A 23,017-nucleotide genomic window follows, 5' to 3' on the forward strand; every position below is an offset into this window, starting at 1 on the left:
ATGGGGAAGGACCAGGAACTGCTGGAAGCTGCTCGCACTGGGAATGTGGTTTTGGTGGAGAAACTCCTGGCTGGCAGGAAAGGAGGGCTTCTGGGCAGTGGATCTGGACCTATTCCTTTATCCAACTTGCTGAGGTAGGGCTATGATTCCCCACCAGCTACTGGGGATAGTAACTTTTTCCTTATCATCCTCATCCTCATATCTCTCCCTCATTCTGGCTAGCATTATTCATAGTAACTAGAAATTGTTTCTTTCATATAAGCATGAACAACTGAGAGAGCAGCATGTGTCATATATTATGTGCTCAGTGTCACAGGAATTGATACAATGAATATTGATTCAGTGTTTGGATTTCTTTCCTTAACTGCATGAGCGGCTTGTATGGTATTTGCTTGCATTGGTGCAGAACTTTGCCATATATTGATTGGGCAGTTTGTATCATTCCTCTCAGATGTCTTAAAGGCTGTCTTTCTGCTGTATGACAAAAGAATTGGTTGGATTAGTAAAAGACAGGGTAATTGCATGGTTTTAGTGATATGGTAAACACTTTCCCATCCTTATATACAGTGCCCTTATGTGTAGTAGAAAGTAACTATTTTTCACTAATAAAAGCTATTCTGCAAAGAAATCTGATGTTCATAATGACAGGTCAGCTACACAGAATGGGTGTAAACATATGCAGCAGGTGATGAATTTAGGATTATATAGGGGTGGATTAGTAAGCATATCTGGGTGAAGAGAGGCAGCTCCTAATACAGAAAGACCTTATGTATTTTAATGTTAGGTATTAATGGCATAATGTTAACTATCACTCTGCTGCGGGTAAGAAGAGCATTTTTCACAGGCATTTCAGTCAAATAAAAGGTGGTCTGCAGCACAGTCCTCTATTAAGACTACTCTAGACCTAAGTACAACAAGGCAGAATGAATTGACACGCCATTGACCTGAGACTTGAACTCATCATTTAATGTGTTCTACTGGAAGGAAAAAAAGCTGGCCTGAAGTAAGGAATATTGTTTCAGTGAGAGTCAGAAAAGGTTAAGAATTTTTCCAAGATTCTCCATAGTAACAGGTTTAATATTTTGTTGTGCTGCTACATTATCTCTTTGCAAATGGAGAGTTATTTTTAAAAAGGTTCTTATTTTTTTCATTTTTATGACAATCTACAGTAGTAAACAGAATGAGCAGCTAATCAAAGTGGTAACAAAGTTTGTGTTAGCTTGTTGGTTAACTATATTTAGTACCATTATGATATAATCTGTGCAAAAAGGAAAGCATAAATTATTAAATGTAAACTTTATTTATAACTACACTTTATATTAAAATTTAAAATCAGCACAACTAACATGTATCTTTACTGTGACTTTCAATTTGTCCAGCGCATATACTTTTGTTTTCTTAGAATTTGTGTTACTAGAGTATTAATCATTATACAAATCTGTTTAATAAAACTTATTTACTCATTTTTAAAAATAAAGGATAAATTGAGGATGCTTTTAGCATGTTGTTTAAGTCCACTCTAAAATGGATATTACAGAAAATTGTTGATTACTAAAAGCAGAGAATTATATATTCTAGATTTTTAAAAAGTAGTAAGCAACTTGGTTTTGCTACACTGTGGATTCTTATCTTGCCAAGCCTTTTCCCCTTTGGGAGTTTCTAAACACTTATATACATTCTAAAAGAATGTATATAAATGCAAAAGCAGGGGGAAAGCAAGTAGAAAAAGTGGATGTTTATAATCAGAAGTGGTAAAATATTTCTAATATTTAAGAGCCAGAATTAAATATTTAAGAGTCTATGTAGAAAATATATACTGTCCTAGATGTTAGTATCAGATTTCTATATACCTGGGTGAACATGTATTTGGGTATTTTCCTACTCCTGTTTATAGCATATAGCTTAGGGCTTGCTGGTAGCATAATTACATTTATAATCATTAATTAATTTACCTATCAATAAATTGACTGTAAGGATACTTTGTACTTCTCTTGACAGTATCGTTATGGTATAGAGAGCCAGCATGGTTGGATTATCAGACTAGTATCTTGGACTCCCAAGTTCAAACTCTCATTCTGCCATGGAAGCTCGCTGGATCACCTTGGGCCTATTACACACTCTCAGCCTAACCTACCTCATAGAGTTGTTGAGAGGAGAAAATGGAGGAGGAGCATGATATAAGCTAATTTGAGTCTCCTTTGGATACAAAGGCAGGATATAAATGAAGGATCAGCTCTTGATGGGAGTTTTGAATGATTTTGACCTGCATAATCCATTGTATACTGGTATCAGGTTTTTAAACATTCTCACGAATACTAGTTTTAACTGAATTTATCTTGGTGACATTGCTGGACTTTAAAACGTTAACATAGTGGAGTACTTACTTTAATAAGGTGAATCAAGATTTGAATTGTGTATTTCATTTATGGCGCATACAAATACAGAGAATTAAGAACATGTACAATTTTCCAGCTTATGTTATGACAGCAATGAAGTTCAGATTCAAGAATAATTGCTGAGTAAACTATACAGGTCATTCCTGTTATCTTCTGGGAAGAATTTTGATTCCTCCCACATAAAAAAGGTAAAGGTAAGCACCATGTAAGCACCAAGTCATTACTGACCATGGGGGGGACGTCACATCACTATGTTTTTCTCGGCAGACTTTTTATGGGGTGGTTTGCCATTGCCTTCCCCAGTCATCTACACTTTACCCCCAGGAAACTGGGTACTCATTTTACTGACCTCAGAAGGATAGAAGGCTGAGTCAACCTTGAGCCGGCTATCTGAACCTAGCTTCCGCCAGGATTGAACTCAGGTTGTGAGCAGAGCTTGGGCTGCAGTACTGCAGCTTACCATTCTGTACCACAGGGCTCCTTCCCCCCACCCCCACTTGCTTTCTCTTAATGTAAAATACAGTTTGAGAGAAGTATGAATGGAATACAGAAAAAATACTTTGTTTACCAAAACAAAATCTCTTTTCTTGCAAGATAGTATTTTAATACAGGGTCAGTCTTGAGGCATTTTTAAGAAGTAATCTATCTGCAGACTTTTAAGGAGACCTTGACTCATTTTACACATCTTGCCAAACCATGGTTTCCTCTAACAATAGATTAAGACTCAATCCCTGGTTTCATTTTCCAAATATGCAGCAAAGAACCAAACTTTAAAGCTTCTTAATTACTTTCCTCTTCATTACTTTGCTTGTCTCTAGGGAGCAGAAACCACTGGAGACACAGAAATGAGTTTTTATTTATTTAGTAGATTTCTGTGGTGCCTTTTCAGAGTCCTGCTCAACGTGTCTTACAATTAAAATAATAAATTCTCAGTATAGAAACAACAAGCAATTACAATATGCTCTAGGACATAAAAACAGAATAAAACTGTCCATAAAACAAACCTCAAGTGAGAAGCAGCTTATAAAGCAGCTGGAAAAATAAAACCCCTAGATAAAAGTCTGGGTTAAAAGCTATGTTTTGCCTACCACCTAAAAGACAGTAAAGTAGTACCAGGCAAGCCTCAAGAGGGAGGGATTCCAAAGATGAGATGCCACCACAGAGAATGTCCTATCTCTAGTTGCCACCTGCCTCACCCCTGAAGACAGGGGCACAGAGAGCAGGACTTGACAGGCATATTTTAAACTGGTGGGCTGTACAATAGGGGAGGAGGCAGTCATTTGAATATGCTGATTCTAAGCCATTAAGGGTCTTAAAGGTAGAAACCAACACTTTGAATTGTATGAAGAACAGATAGGTAGCCAATGCAGAACTTTCAGTACAGGGGTGGCTCTAACCAACCCCTGAAAGGGATCATAATTATACTTTGTCAATTCAGACATCACTCAAAACCATAGTACAAACCATGGTTTGCAAACCTCCTTCAAATGAAAGGCATGGTTCAGTTGGAACAGCAAACCATAATCTACTACTATGTGAACTAGTCTTGAAAGGATCTTCAGGCTTCCTCATGTGAATCTTACCTTCCCATTCCTCCTTCCCTTGCATGGCAAGGTAACAAAATTCTTCCACTTTTGCAACAAACTATATAGCTGGCCGTTAGATCAGAATCAGCAATCTATGGTTTGTGCTTTCCCTGCAAAGCAGGATTCTAAACCTGAGAGCAAAAAGTACTGTTTGGAATTCTGGAAACCATAGTTTGACATTATGGTAAGAAACTCTGCCTTGTATTACAAGACTCCAGAGAGTAGTTTGTTTTCTGTTTAGAATCCTGATTTGCAGACAAGTACAAACTACAGTTTGCTGGTTCTGTCATAACATGATTCCTTGGAGTTCCATGAAGGGTGCAGTGGGAGAGAGGAACAATATCTGTGTTCTCCTTCAAGGATTGTTTATGTAGCAGCAATCAATGCTTCACAATTACATCTAAACTATGCCCATGTTTCTGATTCTGATTTGCATTTCAGATATCACACTACATTGCTAAGTTTCTATAGCCATAGTTTAGAACAATGCTCTTTGTGTTGTATGATTGTGTGTGCGTTTATTGAATTGTTTTTATGCCATTTTACATGTTTTAAATTTAAAATGCTGTTTTAAATTGTTTTTTAGTTTTTTTAATGTTCACTATCTTGGAGACCCTATTTGGGTAGAAAAGCAACATACAAATGTTTTAAATAAATACAAAATAAAATGTCTGAACTGAGCCACTGAGTGTGGAGAAAATCTTGGGTTTTATCTAAACTTCTGCAAATGGAAGAGTTTCATAGACGTTCCACGAAGTTCATTGTTCCAGGAAAGTGAGCAAGACCATTACATTCTGGGAATTATGGTAGGCAGGAGGTTCTCACCTTGAAACAGCTGCTGCTGCAAGGAACTGGGGGAAGGGTAAGCTATGAGTTGTAGGCCTAATGCCAAGGATGCAAGTAAAGGATCGGTCCTCTCCAGCAACCTCCACCGCCACCTGTGCTCTCTCTTTCCACTGCTCAGATGGCTACCAAGAGGAGAGCAATCTGGCCACAGAGGAGAGAGAGAGTACAGCCACCAAAGAAGAGAACAAGCTGTCCACAGTGAGATGCTGGTGGTTTTACTCTCTTTTCTCCATGACCTCCTCCATGCTCTTATCTGAGAGCCTTCACAATCTCATTGTGTCACTTAGCTGTTGTTTTTCATACGGAGGAGAGTAAAAGAAGGCCAAGAGGGAAGTTCTTCCCCTCATTTCAGATACAAAATGTTAACTGATGAAGAGAGACAACAGCACATGCTCAGAAGTAATCTGGTAATTGAAAAGGTTTAATGCTTAATTTTTAATGCTAATGCTAATGCTTAATATGTTTAATGCTAATAATTGTATTATTGTGTGTGTTTGGTGAGGTGGTACACAGTAGTCATGTGGCTCTTTTGGTTGATAGTAAATGTGATAAATGTAAATGTGGCTCTCTGCCAGCTGGAGAGTCCTTGACCCTCAGCAGTGGCTTTTCAGAGAAAGAATGAAGCTACTAGGGAAACCTGTTAAAAATCATTTACACTAACATGCTCCTTTTGCAGATGCCAAAAAAGAAGGGGGAGGAATAGTATTATATGTCAAGGATTGTATGTACTTCGCAGGAAATACATGAATTGGAGCATGCAAGGCTGGTTGAGAGCCTCTGGGTAAAAATAAAAGAAATAATAGTGATATTAAGATGAGTGTCTACTACAGACCCACCAAATCAGACAGAAGACTGGGATGATACATTCATAGACCAGATTACAAAATTTTCAAAGAGACAAGACATAGTGGTCATGGGAGATTTCAATTTCCCTGATAGTCATTGCTAGAAATGAAAGGTCTAATAAATTCCCAACTTCTCTTGCTGACAATTTCATCTTCTCAGAAGGAAGAAGAAGAAACTAGGGGGTTTACTGTCTTGGATCTGATTCTCACCAACAGGGAAGAACTAGTTGAAGGTAATGGGAACCCTGGTTAGTAGTGACTATGTCATTTTGGAGTTTAAGTTCTTGAGGAAAGAGAAAGGTGAACTGTAATGTTTTGCGTCTAAATAATTTTGATTTTTTTTTCCTGCTTGTAACTGTGGGTTTTTAGAATACTTGTTACTGTGGGTTTAAATGCAGACCTCTGAAGAAAGAGGGATGGATGTGTGAATGGAGTCTGCTCTGATTGAACGGTAACTGTACCCTAGAGGAAGGAGTGAAAACAGGGTTGTACTTACCTGTAACAGGCACACATGGGAACTGTGCACGTGCAGGCCAGGGCCGTTTCCACACGTCTCCTCCTCCCGAAAAATGGTGCAAAACTTACGGAACGGCGCACCTTCATAGCACGATTTTCCATCATGCATTTGCTTCGTGGTGCGTTTTCTGGTGTCATCGCACCACAAAGCAAAGTCATATCGGGAAATCGTGCCATGAAGGCGTGTCGTTCCATAAGTTTTGCGCCATTTTTCGGGAAGGGGAGAAGATGTGTGGAAACGGCCCAGGTGTGGACATTCCAAAGCTCCTAGATGTGCAAGAGGCTTGTTTAGCCTTTTTGTGCACTTTCCCCCCAGATGTGGCTAAAAAAGAAGGGGGAAGTGGCTCCCTCCCTCAGTTCTCTAAGCCACTGGTCTAGAAAAAAAAAAATAGAAAAAGAGCATATGGCAAGGAAGGAGGGAGGGATGTGTCCCTGCACAGAAGACCACTCAATGAACAAAAGTTACAGGTAAGCGCAACCCTGTTTTTATCACTCTGTCTTCTGTGCAGTTCCACACAAGAGACTAGTAAGCTGACTTACGTGGGGTGGGGGCATGAAGCTCTTTATGGGAAGAAACTCTTCAGAACAGCTTTGCCCACTGCCAAGTCCCTTCTGGAGTCTATGTTAATGGCATAATGCTTGATGAATGTGGATAGCATAGACCAGGTGGCCACCTTTCACAGTTCCACTAGAGGGATGCCCAAGTTGAAGGCTGATGAGGTGGCTTGTGCCCTTGAAGAGTGTGCTCTTACATGCAATGGGTATGGTTGTTTAGATTGATTAAACAATCCTTAATGACCCGAACTATCCAATTTGAAATGGTCTGTGAGGTGACTTTCAGTCTCTTTTTGGGCCCTTGAAACGAGACAAAGACATTAGGGTCCTTTTGGAAAGGCGCTGTCCTGTTCAAGTAGAAGCACAATGCACATTTGTCATCAAGAATGTGCAAATGTCTCTCAGTCAGAGGAGTAGGGAAAAATACCATTAAGACAATGTCCTGATTTAAGTGGAAAGCGGAGAGGACCTTCGACAGAAAGGGGAGACTTGGACTGAAAACGACCTTATCTGAGGACATCTTAATGAAAGGAGGGTCATGTCTCAGGGCTTGCAATTCACTCACCCTCCTAGCTGAGGTTATAGCCGCTAGAAAGGCTGTTCTAGCGGTCAGAACCTTAAGGGAGCAGGTAGCTAGGGGCTCAAAAAGTTTGTTCATGAGTGAAGTGAGAACCAAGGAGAAACTCCACTGAGGAATTGGCCTAGATGCTGGAGGCTATAGATTTGCTAAACCTCTGAGGAAGGACTTGCATTGTGGCTGGGCAAAGAGAGATTTCCCATTTATATCATCGTAGGCTGAAATGGCTGCTAGGTGGAGGAATTAGCCAAACCTTGATCCTTTAGTTGGACCAAATAGTGCAAACAGATGGTAATGACCAGTTTGGCCAGTTTGGTGTAGTGGTTAAGAGCACGGGACTCTAATCTGGAGAGCCGGGTTTGATTCCCCACTCCTCCACAAAGCCAGCTGGGTGACCTTGGGCGAGTCACAGTTCTCTTGAGCTCTCTTAGCCCCACCCACCTCACAGGGTGATTGTTGTGGGGTAATAATAACACTTTGTAAACCGGTCTGAGTGGGCATTAAGTTGTCCTGAAGGGCGGTATAGAAATCGAATGTTATTATTAATGTTATTATTAATGAGATTGGTTCAAGTTGCTGCCTGTGGTTCAAAGAGAAAACCTTTTCCGTTTAGTTTTATGTATGATTTCCTGGTGGATGGTTTCCTAGCTTCTTTCTGGACTGGGGAGGAGATATTCAGTCCAGGGGGAATATGAACCAGGCTGTCAGTTTCAGAGTGTTCAGGTTGTGGTGGAGAACCATATCATCCTGTAGCAGGAGTGGTGTTAGGGTAAAATGGTAAATTCTGCCCTGCACCATTTGGAGCCACAGCAGACACCAGCTATGGAAAATCAAGCTTGTTCTTGCACAAACCTATACAAAATTCTATTCCATAGAGTGAAAGTACAAATTACATTTAGATGCATGATTATTTTAAAATACTTCCCCCCCCCCCCAAATGGAGCTGCTAGAGCAGGTTTTTAAAAGAACAGTATGCATGGGAAGGTGTTTTGCCATTTTTTCATAGAAAATGATAACCTTGTTAGTGAAACTGTTTATCCTTAGTGAATGTAAAAATGAGTTTGGATGAGCCTGCACACTATTCTTGAGATATTGAAGGCACAATCACAATTCTAATGAGAAGGAAAAATGGGAGGCACCTAAATAAGCCAAGGATTGGTCCTGACCTGCCTTTTTTTCTTTCTTTTTCAGGGGAAGAGCTTTGGAAGAGCTTTGGAACAGGGGTGGTTGCATGTGGCCATTAGACACTTGCTGGGAGACAGGTGTGCATTCTGTCTCCTGTGTGGGTATCCTTCCTCTGTGGGCTATGGGGGAACACTAGAACCACATGCCTCTGTTGAGGTTGCACAGTCACTGGGTCCTTGTCTTCTGGCACTCTGTTATGGGAGGAGTGGCATCAACGAGTGAAGGCTGCATTGGCACGTGGTGATTGAGTGCACCTGTGTGTGCCACTCAGGAACCTCATCAGGTGCCACTGCTTAACTGGTGGATGTTGGCCAGGTTTGCTATGGGCTCCAGTGTGCTTGCTATGTGGAGCTCCAGTGTGCTCGCTTTGTGGAGGGACATGTAGAAGGGGGGACATGTGTTGCCCATAAGGGTCTGACCAGCATTAGCACTTTTACATTGGTAGCTGGTCATCAGTGCCAAAGCAGCCTTCAGGATTGGGCTGTTTGTATAGTAAGGTAATGGTAAATGGTAAGCACTGGAATAATGTTATGATTTTGTTTGAATAAACTGCTGTTTGTATGTTGTGTAGCTTGTCCTGGGAAATCTGACTAAGGTCCTAATGGAAGTCAGGAGTGGAGACATAAGCTCAAAGCGAGCAGATCACTTATGCCAGGCCCAAAGGTGTATTGGCAACATTGAGACAACTGTCAGTTCTCCTATACAAGGAAATAGTTGTGCTGTAATGTTTCTATTGGCTCCTTATTCCTGCTATTTTCTATGTAAAAAGTATAAAGGGTTATGAGGTGATTTGCTCTGTGCTTCTGTGGTACGAGACTCCCAGAGCCCATGCATGTTAAAAATAAAGCTTTCAGGTTATAAGGAACAGAGTGGCTGTTTCCTGTTTCAGTGCACCAGGGATAGTCCAGCTTGCCTCAAAGAACAAGTTCTCAAAACAAGCTATCAAAAAGAATATAAGAAATAAAAAATATATGCATAGTGGGGGGGGAGCACTAGAAACAGTATGTTGTTTGAGTGCATAGAGTTTTTGATGCCCAAATCCACATACAGAAGGAAGTTTCAACATATGCATCTGTTACCGATGGTCATGTTGATTCATGTCCACATCTGCTATGTGATGCTCATTGAATTAATAGGCACATTTTTTAAAGGATGAGTCTGTATGTTCTCAGCTGGGTCCATTGGTTGTAGTGCACAATTGCTTGTTTATTATGAGAGCTTTATCTGTATATAAAGATTTATATATTTGCTCAATCTATGAACAGAAGTGTATGTGTGCTCTGTGAGGTCATAGACAACTTGTGTCTCTCTTGTCCGCTCTGTTTTAGTTATATGAAAAAAGGAAAGAATCATAAATGTGTAGATCTACAATTGCTTTATTGGTGCTCCTTTTTCCTTTTCATTAAGAACAGAAAAATTGGCCCGGGGGGGGCGGGCGGGGGGGGGGGGGAGTGTGCACATACCTTTTAGTGAAACAACATGCATGGCCATTGGACATCATGTTTTCAGAACTGGTTCATGGGAGAGGTCATTGTATTTTGCAGCTGTTCTTCATGCCTATTGTTTGTTATTGCTACTATATATAGTTCATAATCCAAAAACCAGAACATAAAAAGTACAGTAAAAAAGAAGAGTAAAGAGAATATGCAGATAAATGTTCAGTTGCCAAAGGATATATAGCTATATTTATTTTAGAGTTGTTTTGTTTTCACTTTAAGATAGACTACTCATATAATTTAATTTAGGCTTTAGTATTAATTGTCCAGTTCTTTAACTCTCTAAGGTATGTAGACATAAATAGACAGAGGAAAATAAAAGAATGGATACTTAGCACTGCTTCCAAATCCATGACATGAATAATTAATAGGCAACAGTTTGTATGATAGGCTTGCGACACGGACTTTAATGTTTTGAGTTACAAATATTACAAATGTTGATAGGAAAGAAACTAAATAGACTTATTCATGCAAACTGAATTCTCTGTACTTAGCAAGACCAGCTGTTGATAATATTTGTCCATATGTGAAATATTTTCATGCTCTGTGAATGACAAGACATTGTTAACCTATGCTTTAAATAATATTATACACAAAAAGGAACTGTTTTGGTTGGTAATTCCTGTGATTGACACTGCAATCTTATATAGAGTTCCACCTTTTCAAGTCCATTGAAGTCAATAGAGTTGCAAGAGGGTAACTCTGCATAGGATTGCATTGTTAGTTGTTTAGCCAGTGCTTGTACAATGAATACATTTTCATTTTTATTTTCTATCTGCTAAAGCCTGGATGTGCTGTATTGCACATCTAGACAACTTTGCTGTGTTGTCTTGTTGCACTGAGCCCTCATTGTTCCTGTACTGTTTATTGTGAGTACTTGCAGTATATTTGCACAGTGTCCAAATATGTGAACTGTGTGGGCTTTTTTTTAGGGGCGGGGGGAGATCCTCTTGAATGAAACCTCCCAAGATTCAAACACCATGAAACAGATGTATGTGTAAATAGTTTCTGTACTCTTTTCTGAAGTACCATATCTTCCTATCCCTGGGAATAAATAGAAGATCGTCGTCGTCCTTCTGTGCAGCCCCACATTGGGACTGCGCAGGCCAGCCACGGAAAAAGATTTTTCTAGCTTATAGAGATGTGAAGGGGACGTTCGGATCCACCGCGCATGCGCGCTGGTGTTCCCGCCAATTTTGAATGTATATATATCCGAACGTCCCCGGCATTCCCTCAGTTCCTTTTTCGCCGCCGTCGAAAAGGTTCTTGTTCTAGCGTTACTTGTCTTCTCTCTCAGCGTCTCTTCGGAGTTTATTCATCGTTTTCTTGTGCTGTACGATATTTTCCTGTGTCCATCTTGAGGAAAACATCATCCCGAGATGTCTCAGACAGCTTTATTTAAAAAGTGTCTGAAGTGCAGCACGAAGATGACCCACTCGGATGGCCATGAGCTCTGTCTCATCTGCCTGGGTGAGGGGCACATTGTGGAGCGTTGTGCGGTGTGTATGTCCTTCACCCCGAAAGCAAGGAGCGATCGAAAGGCCAGACTTCGTGCCTTCTTGTGGGATGCCAACCTTCTCCCCCCCAAGCTCTCGGGCTCATCGGGAGACAAGCCCCGCTCCGCCGCTCCATCGCCGGCTCCATCCCGAAAATCGCCAGAGCCGCTTCCCTCAGAACCGACGGGGCAGCCCGTTCCGGAGGGCCGATCTGACTCCGGTTCCGTGGATCGCCCTTCTAGCCGGAAGGCTAAGAAGCATTCCTCATCAAAGCCATCATCAAAGCCCTCGTCTAAAGCTTCGGCCACAGAGGCTTCTTCGGAGCCCCCGCCTAAAAAGGCCAAGGCCAAGTCGAAAGCTAAGGGCCGTGCACCATCCCCGGCTCCGACTGTGCGGCCCGGTACGCCATCCAGATCGTTTCTGATTGATGACGATGTGGTGAGTCTTCATACCCCGTCACCTCCTTGTACGCCTCCTCCAACAACATCGGAGGATTACATACCATTCCCGCCTCTCTCAGAACCGTATCAGTCGTTTGAGCGTTCCCTGCCATCCACCCCGGCTCCATCTGAGGCCTCCGTTCCGATGCAGCCTACCCCATCGGTTCCGGCGCCGTACCACTGGCCTGCTCAGATGTCCGCTCCTCTACCTCCTTGGCAGCCTGTCCCGGGAATAGGGAACATGACCTCCTGGCAGGATTTTGTGGCTTGGTTCCAACAGTCCGTGCCCTTCCTACAACATCCTTCGGGTCCGCTGTCTTCCGTTCCGGTTCCACCAGTCATGCAACCTGCGCCTGCTCCTCCGGCGGCTCCGGTGCAACTGCATCCCTCGGTTCCCAGGCCTTGTCCATCAGCTCCGACGGGGCGTCCGGCTTCGGTTCCGATGCAGACCCCGGCGGTATTTTCGGATTCCGAGGATGAAGAGGGCCTGGCGTCTCCGTCCGATTACTCCTCGGATATGGCTTCTGACCCTTCACTGGATGACACCGTGGGTGAGCTCCGTTCATCATCCCCAAATGAGGACTACAGAATGTTCGCCGAACAGATGGTCAGGATGGCCGCTGCGCTGGAGATAGATGTTGCCTCCACGACCTCCAAGCCTAAGAGCAAGCTGCTGGAGGCGTTGTATTCGGGATCCCCCGCCTCGGTAGCGTTCCCTCCTGTAGAGGACTTTGTCGACAATGCTCTTGCGCTCTGGCAGACACCGGCGTCACTGCCGCCAACGGCAAAGAAGGTCGAAAGGTACTATCGCCTGAAACGGGACGACTGTCCGTACCTTTTCACCCACCCTAAGCCCTCTTCCATCGTGGCGGAGGAAGGTCAGGCTCAGTTCCGATACGGTTCCTCTTCGGCTCCGGCAGACTGGGAAGGCAGAAAACTGGATGGCATGGGCAGGAAGCTATACTTGTCCGCTTCCTTGGGATTCCGTATAGCAAATTTCCAAGCTATAATGGGATCCTACAACTTATTCTTATGGAAGAGGCTGTCCTCTTACCTCTCCGACCTCCCGGAGGATCATCGACACCTGGTCAAGGCCCTTCAGGCCGTCACGCCTGGCTCCGGTCCACTGCCCTGCCACCAGAGAAGAAGGCGAAGGTGGAGGATTTCCCGTTTGAGGGGCCCCAGCTCTTTTTGGAGAAAACAGATGAATCCCTCTCGCTGATGAAAAAGAACCAGCAAACGGCCAAGTCCCTGGAAGTCGCTCCTTCAGCTCAGCCGTCGGGTCCGAAGTATCGTTACGGTCGGTTCCGATCCTACCATACCCCTTATCAGCCTTACCAGCAGCATCAAGGGCGATTCTTCTCGGGTCAGTCCTATGGCCACCAGTCTTACTCGACCCAGCAGCGCCATTCTTCCAGGCGCTCCGGCCGGTCCAAGGGGAGGCAGCAGCCCCCCTCACCTAAACCCTCGACCTCCATGCAGAAGCCCTCTGTCTTCTGACTAAGCCTGGACGCTCCCCAGTCGGCCTCCAAGGACACTGTCGTTGCTGCCCGTTTCTTGGACAGGCTTCGGCCTTTTTTGCCCTGTTGGCAACTTGTTACCTCTGACACTTGGGTCCTGTCTATTGTGGCCCATGGTTAAAATTGTTGTTTTCTGATGCACCTCCCCTTTCTCTCCCTCCCCGCTGTTCTCCATGTTGGAATGTTGTTTTGCACAATAATGTTATGGAATTGGTGAACAAAGGTGCTGTCCGGATGGTCAATGTCGGTACTTCCCCTTGGGGATTCTATTCGAGATACTTTCTCGTAGATAAGAAGGATGGTGGGTCCCGGCCCATTTTGGACCTTAGGGGCCTTAACAGTTATTTAAAGGTTGAGAAATTCCGGATGCTGACCCTGACAAGGGTCATAGAGCTCTTGGAAGCAGGCGTCTGGCTAGCTATTCTAGACTTGAAAGACGCTTACTTCCACATCTCCATCTTTGAGGGCCACAGAAAGTATCTGCGGTTTGTCTGTGGGGGTTCTGTATATGAATATACAGTATTGCCCTTTGGGCTGGCCTCGGCACCCAGGGTTTTCACAAAGTGTATGGCCACCATGGTGGTGTATCTAAGGTCCCAAGGATGCTTTATCTACCCATACCTGGATGACTGGCTCCTGGTGGGGTCCTCGGCTGACTCTCTCCGGGGACATATTGCCCTCACTTTGTCTGTACTAGCTAAGTTGGGCTTAGTAGTGAATTGGGACAAGTCTGTCTTATCTCCGGGCACAGCCATTAGATTTATAGGGGTCCATTTCGACTCGCCACGGGGCAGGGCCTACTTACCCCCGGATCGCTTGACCAGGCTTTCCTCCCTAGCCCGTCACTTAGTGCACAACCGGTTTCAAACTGCCCTCCTAATTCAAACACTGCTAGGCCTTATGGCCTCCTCCACAGGGGTAGTTTTTTTCGCACGCCTGCGTATGAGGCCTCTGCAAAACTGGTTCGTCCGGAGGTACAACCCCCACACTATGGGCCAGCATCAGAAGTTCTCCATCCCCAGGGTGATACAGCGTTCCTTGGCCTGGTGGACTGTCCCTGAGAATTTGTCCGCAGGCTGTCCTTTTGGCCCTTTCCTGGCAGAGGTCACCGTCTTTACTGACGCCTCCAACTTGGGTTGGGGAGGGTGCTGTGGGCAACTCTCAGCCCAAGGCATCTGGTCCCCGACTGAGGCGAACATGCACATTAACCTCTTAGAGCTTAGAGCGATCCGTTACTCCCTTGCTTCTTTTACAGATGTCATTCGGGACAAGAAGGTTCAGGTCCTGTCAGACAATACCACGGCCTGCTATTACCTCAACAAGCAGGGAGGAATGGTCTCGCTCAAGCTCTGCAGGGAAGCAGCAACTCTCTGGAACTGGGCCATTGTCAACAACGTCCTTCCCAGGGCCGTTCACATTGCCTGGGAGCTCAACACCGCAGTGGACACGCTGAGCAGGGTGTTTCTGCCCCAACACGAGTGGTCCCTCGACAGGGCTTACCTCCACCTAGTCTTCCGCACCTGGGGTACACCACTCATCGACCTCTTCGCCACGGCCCACAACAAGCAGGCCCTGCTGTTCTGCTCCCGGGCCGGAATTGGCCGTCACTCACTAGGGGATACCTTTCAGATACCCTGGTCCCCAGGGCTCTTTTACGCCTTCCCGCCCTTCCCACTCATGCACAAGGTCCTCTCCAGGGTCAGGGCCTTCAACACCCACTGTATCCTAATTGCTCCCCAGTAGCCTCGCCAAGATTGGTTCCCTCTCTTGCTGTCCCTTTCACAGGGGCGATGCCTACCGCTGCCACCTGCCCTGGACCTATTGATCAGGGACGGGGTCAGGCACCACAATGTGGCAGTTCTGAGCCTGGCTGCCTGGCTCCTGTGTGCTCCGGAGTAGGCCTCTCCTCAGAGGTTCTTAAGGTCATTCTAAATGCCCGGAAGCTATCAACCAGGCTGTCCTACCAGAGGAAGTGGTCCCGTTTTTCCAGGTGGTTGACCCCCAAGGGGGTTTCTCCCTTTGATTGTCCCCTGCCTATCATTCTGGACTACCTCCTGGGCTTGTGCTCGCAGGGTCTTGCCTTCTCGAGCATTAAGGTACACATGGCTGCGATCTCTGCTTTTCATGAGGAGATTTATGGGAAGACCGTTTTTACGCACTGGCTTTCCAAGCAGTTCCTAAAGGGCCTGTTCAAGACCTTCCCTCCTAGGGCCCCGCCAATTCCTCAGTGGAGTCTGTCCCTGGCACTCTCCCAACTGATGCTCCAGCCCTTTGAGCCCCTGTCCACCTGTCCCTTGCCTTTGCTCACACAAAAGGTAGCCTTTCTGGTGGCAGTCACGTCCTCTAGACGTGTTGGGGAGCTGTCTGCCCTGCGGTGTGACCCTCCCTTCCTGCAGTTTTTCCCTGGTACGGTTATGCTCCACACTAACATGGAATTTCTGCCCAAGGTGGTCTCCAAATTTCACCTGCAGCAAAAGGTGGTTCTCCCTTTTTTCCAACACCCTCATCCCCAGAGGAACGGGCGCTACACACATTGGATGTGAAACATGCTTTATTGTTTTATTTACATCACACCAAATGTTTCAGAAAATCTCCTGCTCTGTTTTTGTGTTACTCTGGCCCTCGCAAGGGCTCACCTGCTTCTGCCCAGTCCATCTCTCGCTGGATTGTGTCTACAATTAAACTTTGTTATCAGCAAGCTGGAGTCCAGTGCCCCTTGTTGGTTACTGCTCATTCTACTCGAGTGCAAGCTGCTTCTGCTGCCTTCCTGCGAGGAGTGTCGCTCCGGGACGTCTGCCAAGCTGTGACATGGTCCACTGCAGACACTTTTATTAAACATTATTCTGTGGACGTGAATGCACGGCGTGAATCAGCTGTTGGCACGGCTGTCCTGCATTCTTTGTTCAAGTAGACACTCACACCTGCCCCCATTGGTGAGATGCTAGTTATTCTCCCAATGTGGGGCTGCACAGAAGGATGACGACGATAAACAGGGTTTCTCACCTGTAACTGTTGGTCGTCGATTCTCTTTTGTGCAGACACACATTCCCACCTACCCTGCTGTGAGTGCTTGGTTAACTGAGTTGGTTCTCCGGCGGCTCAGGTGAACTGAGGGAATGCCAGGGATATTCGGATATATATACATTCAAAATTGGCGGGAACACCGGCGCGCATGCGCGGTGGATCCGAACGTCCCCTTCACATCTCTATAAGCTAGAAAAATCTTTTTCCGCAGCTGGCCTGCGCCTGCGCAGTCCCAATGTGTGTCTGCACAGAAGAGACTCGACGATCAACAGTTACAGGTGAGAAACCCTGTTTTTACTTTCTTTTTCTGTTTTCTTCACGGATGCTGAACTTACTGCATTTAGAAGCCACTTGGGTTAAGTCTGTCAGGTAGAGGGTTGGGGTAAAGAGCACCTTGGTCAAGCTTTGCATCACACTACCTCTGTTTCAACATAATTTAAGACCACAACCTTTATACTTTGTACCAGGTTTTCTGGTACAGGTGTATCATTCCTGGTGACAGCAGTCCACAGCAGGGAGCCCCACAGGATTCAGGCTACACACAAGGGAGAGAAAGCTAGATAGCAAACATTTCACTCTCTCCTCTACTGGAAGGAAGGTAGCTTGGCTGCATATATCATACCAATGATTCTGTGGTAAGGCCACAGGCTGAAAGCCAAAGGCTCACCCTTCTAGGCACGCCTTGAGCACTGCCTGAAAAAGGGAAATAGTGACTCTGCAGAATGTTTTAAACAAGCAGCAGCAGGGCAAGTCTTCCTGTCACACATTACACAGTGCAATTCTAAACACATCTTTCCCAAGATCATTGAGTTCAATGAATTTAGAAGGATGAAATTCTGTTTACAGTTGCATGGTAAGAAATAGAAACAGAAAAGGCCTATGCAAATTAGGACCAAGTTTTATGGGGCAAATAAATGGCCTGTATTTGGCTGCTCTGTTAAAAAAACTGGAGATACCAGCACCAGAAAGCAGTTTCGGTTCTTACCCTTTTATTTATTCCATGTAAGTGACATACTTTCCTTTATTCCTGTGGGAGGGAAACCCCACTGCATTTAAAGACATAGTTATATTGGCAGCAAAAACGGCCAGCATGTTATGGCACTGGTACTGTCCATCTTCCTCTGAGAAGATACTGAAAATAATTAATGATTTAGTGTCAATCTGAAATTGATTGAAGTGTTTGAATGAGTGCGGGCATGTAAGATTAACAACTGATCAATGGTTAATTAATAGATTAGAGATTAGACCACTGAGTGTACTTCAAAGAATTATGAATAAAACTGAATTACAGCATATTGTTTGTACCACAAAATCATAAAGAACCCAAGAAAGCATATTGACAGTTGTTAGGGATCCCAGACCCTCGGTGGGGGCGGGGGATCCCCCACCCCCACTCCCCTCACCCCGCCCCCACTTGCCTAACCAGTGGGGGCACGTGCAATTTCCCTGCGGGCTCCCCCGCAGCACTGCGCTCTCGCGTGCGCAACAGCCACCAGGACTGGGCCTATTTTGGCCAGAATTGGGCCACTGCGGAGCACAGGAGTGCTTCTGTGCTCTGCAGCACCTGAAAATGGGCCTGATCCATGGCAAAATGGGCTTGTTTTCAGGCGCTGTGGAGCCCCAAAACGGACCCATTTTGGCACGAATCGGGCCCATTTTGAGGTGCTGCAGAACATAGTAGTGCTCCTGCGCTCTGCAGTACCCGAAAATGGGCCTGTTCTGCCATGAATCGGGCCCGTTTTGAGTCACTGCAGAGCGCAGGAGCGCTCCTGTGCGCCGCAGCACCTCAAAAATGGGCCCGATCCATGCTGAAATGGGCCCGTTTTCAGGCGCTGCCTCAAAGCAGCAGAACGGGCCCATTTTCAGGCACTGCGGAGCACAGAAGCGCTCCTGCGCTCCGCAGCACCTCAAAAATGGGCCCATTTCAGCACTGATTGGGCCCATTTTGAGCCTCTGCGGAGCCTGGACATGCTCCCAGGGGCTGTGTGATGACATCATCGCGCCTGTGGGGGCACACGCGTACATGCTTCGCAGGTGTGCACCCCCTCTCCCCCAAGGAGGTTGAGGGGGCCTGGCAACCCTAACAATCATATTAAAAAGCTGTATAGTCACGGTTCTTTAAAGTATGATCAGTACATCAAGAAGGGTATTTCCAGATGTTCTTCAAGTCCTAGAAACACTGGTTTTCTGGACTTGTTGGGTAGACTATATATGGTTTCTTCCTGTTGTGCCATTAGATTTTGTCCCTTAGAGAAGAGGATAAATCAAGCTGTAGATTGAATCAATGGAATTTTAGTAGCCTCTCCATGCACAGTATTGTCTCACTATTATAGAGAAGAAAAGAGAAATATTGAGATACTGTATCTGATGGGTGATTTCTACAGATTTTATAAAAGAACTTCTGTTCCAGCTAGTCTAATATTTATGCAACATGAACAATTTATTTGATTACTAAATTACATAGTCTCATAATTTGTATTACGAAATGTAAAATCTGTTTTGTGTAAATATGGTCATGGTCATTGCAACTACAACCTGTCAAGGCAATTACATTTAGTAATTAAAGACTTAATGGCAATTACATTTTCAAATACATTAGCCCTTGGAATTATGAGACCAGTAATTAGAATTTTACTTTTAAGCAGTTGGGAGTACTGTTTATTCAGATATATGTTAAGTATGGATGCTAAATTAATAATAAAATTATTTTGAAATGCATTTCTTTTTAAATAATTTGTTTTAATTTGCAATATAATACTAATGTCAGAGAGAAAACTTTATAGTAGAAATAACCACAAATCTTGTCTTGCATACCTGCATTTGATCTCTTGTTTTTAATTAGTGATGCATAAAACTTCCACAATCAGTCAGAATCAAAATGGGCTTGGCAATACTTAAAAAAAAACACAGCTTCTCAAACCCAAATCCTGAAAAGAAAAACCACCCAATTTCTTGCCAGGCCAATTCCTCATCCAGTTCATGGTTAAACTATGACATCATCAGGAATTTGATAGGATTTGAATATATTCCTCAACTACCCCATGAGGTCTCAACCTTCTCCATACAAGCACCCATACTCTGACTCCTCTCTTTACATTTGCTTGATCTTGCTTGATAGTGGTGGCAGGGGCAAGGAAGTCTCGTTGAAAACCTTTCTCCCATATTGACATCTACTAGAATATTCTGTGGGATAATTCCATCTTCAAGGAACCTGGAAGATGTACTTTCAGTTGGATATCAGAGCCCAGGGACAGAATACATGATGTCCATAGAAAGGACCTCTGATACCATGAAGTAATCATATTTACAAACTTCATAGTGTTGGAAATACAATGTCTTGTGTACAGAGAAGGCAGAAGACTCATAATACCTGCAGGGGGCAGCAAATTTGACAGATAGATAGCAAAATAAGATCCTTCTTCCTGCCTGTCTTCTGTCCTTACATGTCTCCAGATTGGTATTCTTAGGCTACTTCCTTCTTCTTTCCGGAAGTCCCTCTCTGCCTGTTTAGTGAGGTAGTTAATATTTACGCTGTTTCTCTGCTTTCTATCGAAGTTGTAGTTCCTGAATAAACTCTCTTCATTCACTCCTTAATCAGACTCATGATCATTTGTAAGTTATACCAGAGCCTACACATAGTACCTAGGCACTGCGTCTCTCCTGATGCTTCCTCAACTCCTGCCCAAAAGCCCTCTGTCATCAGATACGTAGGTAGGTATGTAGGAGGAAGGGAGGAGTTCTAAGAGATTACTATCTCAGTTGAGGAAGAACTCTCTGATTCTATTCCTCACTGTAGATTGAAAATGATTATTATGAGTTGCCACCCTGGATGAGGGTGTGAAGGGATTACTCATTAAATTTGCAGATGGCACTAAACTGGTCAGAATAGCAATCATCCTGAAGGTAGGGATAGAATTCAACGAGATCTGAACACACTGGAAAAGTGGGCAGATTTGAATAAGATGTGATTTAACATGGATAAGTGCCAGGTTCTCCACCTGAGTAACGCAAATGTAAAGCATGCCTACTGGATGAGTGACACACTTCCAAGTAGCAGTGTGGGTGAACAAGATCTTGGGGTATGGGTGGATGGGAAACTAAATATGAGTAGTCAGTGTGATGCAGCAGCAAAAAAGACAGACAATATTTTGGTGTATCAACAAAGGCATAACATCTAAATCACAAGATGTTATTATCCCTCTATATACCACATTTGTCAGGCCCCACCTGGAGTATTGTCTGCAGTTCTGGAGGTCTCACTTCAGAAAGGATGTGGACAAATTGGAAAGAGTGCAGAGAAGAGCAACCTGGATGATCAGGGTCTGGAGGCTGAGCCCTATGAGGAAAGATTGAGAGATCTGGGAATGTTCCGTTTGGAGAAGAGGAGGTTGAGAGGAGACATGATTGCTGTCTTTAAGTATTTAAAAGGATGTTACGGACAGCAGAGAATAGGACTCAAAACAATGGTTTTAAACTATAGGAGGGAAAGTACCAGCTGGAGGTTTGGAAAAACTTCTCATTAAGAGTAGTTCAGCAGTGGAATCAGCTGCCTAGAGATGTGGTAGGTTCCCCCTCATGGGCAGTTTTCAAAGAGCAGCTGGATAAATACTTGTCAGGGATGCTGTAGGCTGTTCCTGCATTGGGCAGGGGGTTAGACTAGATAGTCTGTAAAGCCCCTTACAACTCTATGATTCTATGATATCTTTTCGATAAGACACACTCATGTACAGATACAGGAAGGACTATAGTACCTTTGTAACAGGTTTATCCTTGTACCATGAATACTCCAAATTCTAATATCTTTTCAAGTTCAGTAACCTTTGGTATTATATATTCACTTGTGGCCCCTCCCAGGGAAGGGGAACATTAAAGAATCATCCATGGTGTTACAAATTCACTGCCTTGGAGAGAAGTCCATGAAAACACCTTTTATTTGATACTAGCAACAAAGCCTGTTGTGAGAAAAAATACAATGGGCTCTAGAAAGAGGAGGGCATGCAGGTGGGAATTCCCTCCTCAGTCACTGATCCTGGCCTGATGGCAGGATGGGTGGGCATGGCCACCTGCTCTGTGCCTGATCCTGGCTGGGTGAAGGGGTGGTGGGCCTTGCCGCCTGCTCCACTACTGGCTGGGTGAAGAAAGGATGGGCATTGCCTCCTACTCTGTGCCTGATTCTGGCCGGGTGAAGGGGGGGCATTGCCTCCTGCTCCGTGCTTGATCCAGGACGGGTGAAGGTGGTGGGTATTGTCACCTTCTCGCCTTATCCTGGCCAGGTGAAGGCCAGGCTTTGCCACCTGCCCCACTCCTGATCCCTGCTGGGTGAAGTTGGGGGTAGGCATTACCTCCTGCTCTGCTCTTGATCCATGATGGGTAAAGGGGGAATGGACATTGCCTCATGTTCTGCTCCTGATCCTGGCCAGGTGAAGGGGCGGGCATTGTTACCTGCTCCTCTCCTGATTCCAGCTGGGTGAAGGGGGGTGGCCATTGCCACCTGCGATGCTTCTGATCCTGGCTGGGTGAAGGGGGTGAACATTGCCAGCTGCTCTGCTCCTGATACCAGCTAGGTAAAGATGAGACAGGCATTGCCTCCTGCTCTGCACCTGATCCCAGCTGGATGAAGGGGGGGCGGACATTTGTACCTGCTCTGCTTTTGATCCCAGCTAGTTGAAGGGGGGGCAGGCACCTTTTCCACTCCTGATCTCAGCTGGGTGAAGGTGGAGGGTGGGTATTGCCCCCTGCTGCACTTCTGATCCCAGCTAGGTGAAGTGGGGCCAGGCATTGCCACTTGCTCCACTCCTGATTCCAGCTGGGTTAAGACGGGGGTCAGGCATTGCCACCTGCTCCACTCCTGAACCCAGCTGGGTGAAGGCGGGGGGGGGGCGGGCATTGCCACCTGGTCTGCTCCTGATCCCAAGTGGGTGAAGGTGTGTGTGGGGGGGGTGGGCATTGCTACTTACTTTGCTCCTCATCCCAGCTGGGTGAAGGTGGGGAGCGGGCATTGCCACCTGCTCCACTTCTGATCTTCACCCAGCTGGGATCAGGAGCGGAGCAGGTGCCAATGCCCACCCTCCACCTGGGAGCGGAAGCGGGCATTGCCACATACTTTGCTCCTCATCCCAGTTGAGTGAAGGCAGGGGGTGGGCATTGCCACCTGCTCCACTTCTGATCCCTGCAGGGTGAAGACAAGGGTCAGGCATTGCCACCTGCTCTGCTCCTGATCCCAGTTGGGTAAAGGTGGGGGGGGCATTGCCACCTGCTCCACTCCCGATCCCAGTTGGATGAAGGCTGGGAGCAGGCATTGCTGTCTGCTCTGCACCTGATCCTGGCCTGTGCTTCTTGCTGTGGTATGCTCTCTGGAGGTCAGGCTGACTGTAGTTTCCTTCACTCATGCTCTACCCCAACTTTCCTGGCTTCCCTGCTCAATGCTGTAATCCTGCCTTCTTTCTCCACTGCTTCCACTTTCACTCCTACTTCGTCCTGTATCCTTCCTGCCTTGGCCCTCTTCCCTTTTTCTACTGCTCCACCCCCTAATTGT

At 45.3% G+C, this 23,017-nt stretch overlaps 1 protein-coding gene across 1 annotated transcript in view; it reads left to right on the plus strand.

The window, feature by feature from the left end:
- ANKS1B (ankyrin repeat and sterile alpha motif domain containing 1B) overlaps positions 1 to 23,017 on the plus strand; it is an 885,134-nt gene continuing 862,117 nt past the window's right edge. Inside the window, exon 1 of the mRNA XM_054988164.1 lies at positions 1 to 134. Coding sequence (XP_054844139.1) covers positions 1 to 134 — 134 coding nt within the window. The remainder of the gene's footprint in view (positions 135 to 23,017) is intronic.

The sequence above is a fragment of the Eublepharis macularius genome, chromosome 9 (genome assembly GCF_028583425.1).
Source record: "Eublepharis macularius isolate TG4126 chromosome 9, MPM_Emac_v1.0, whole genome shotgun sequence".
Taxonomy (NCBI): Eukaryota; Metazoa; Chordata; class Lepidosauria; order Squamata; family Eublepharidae; genus Eublepharis; species Eublepharis macularius.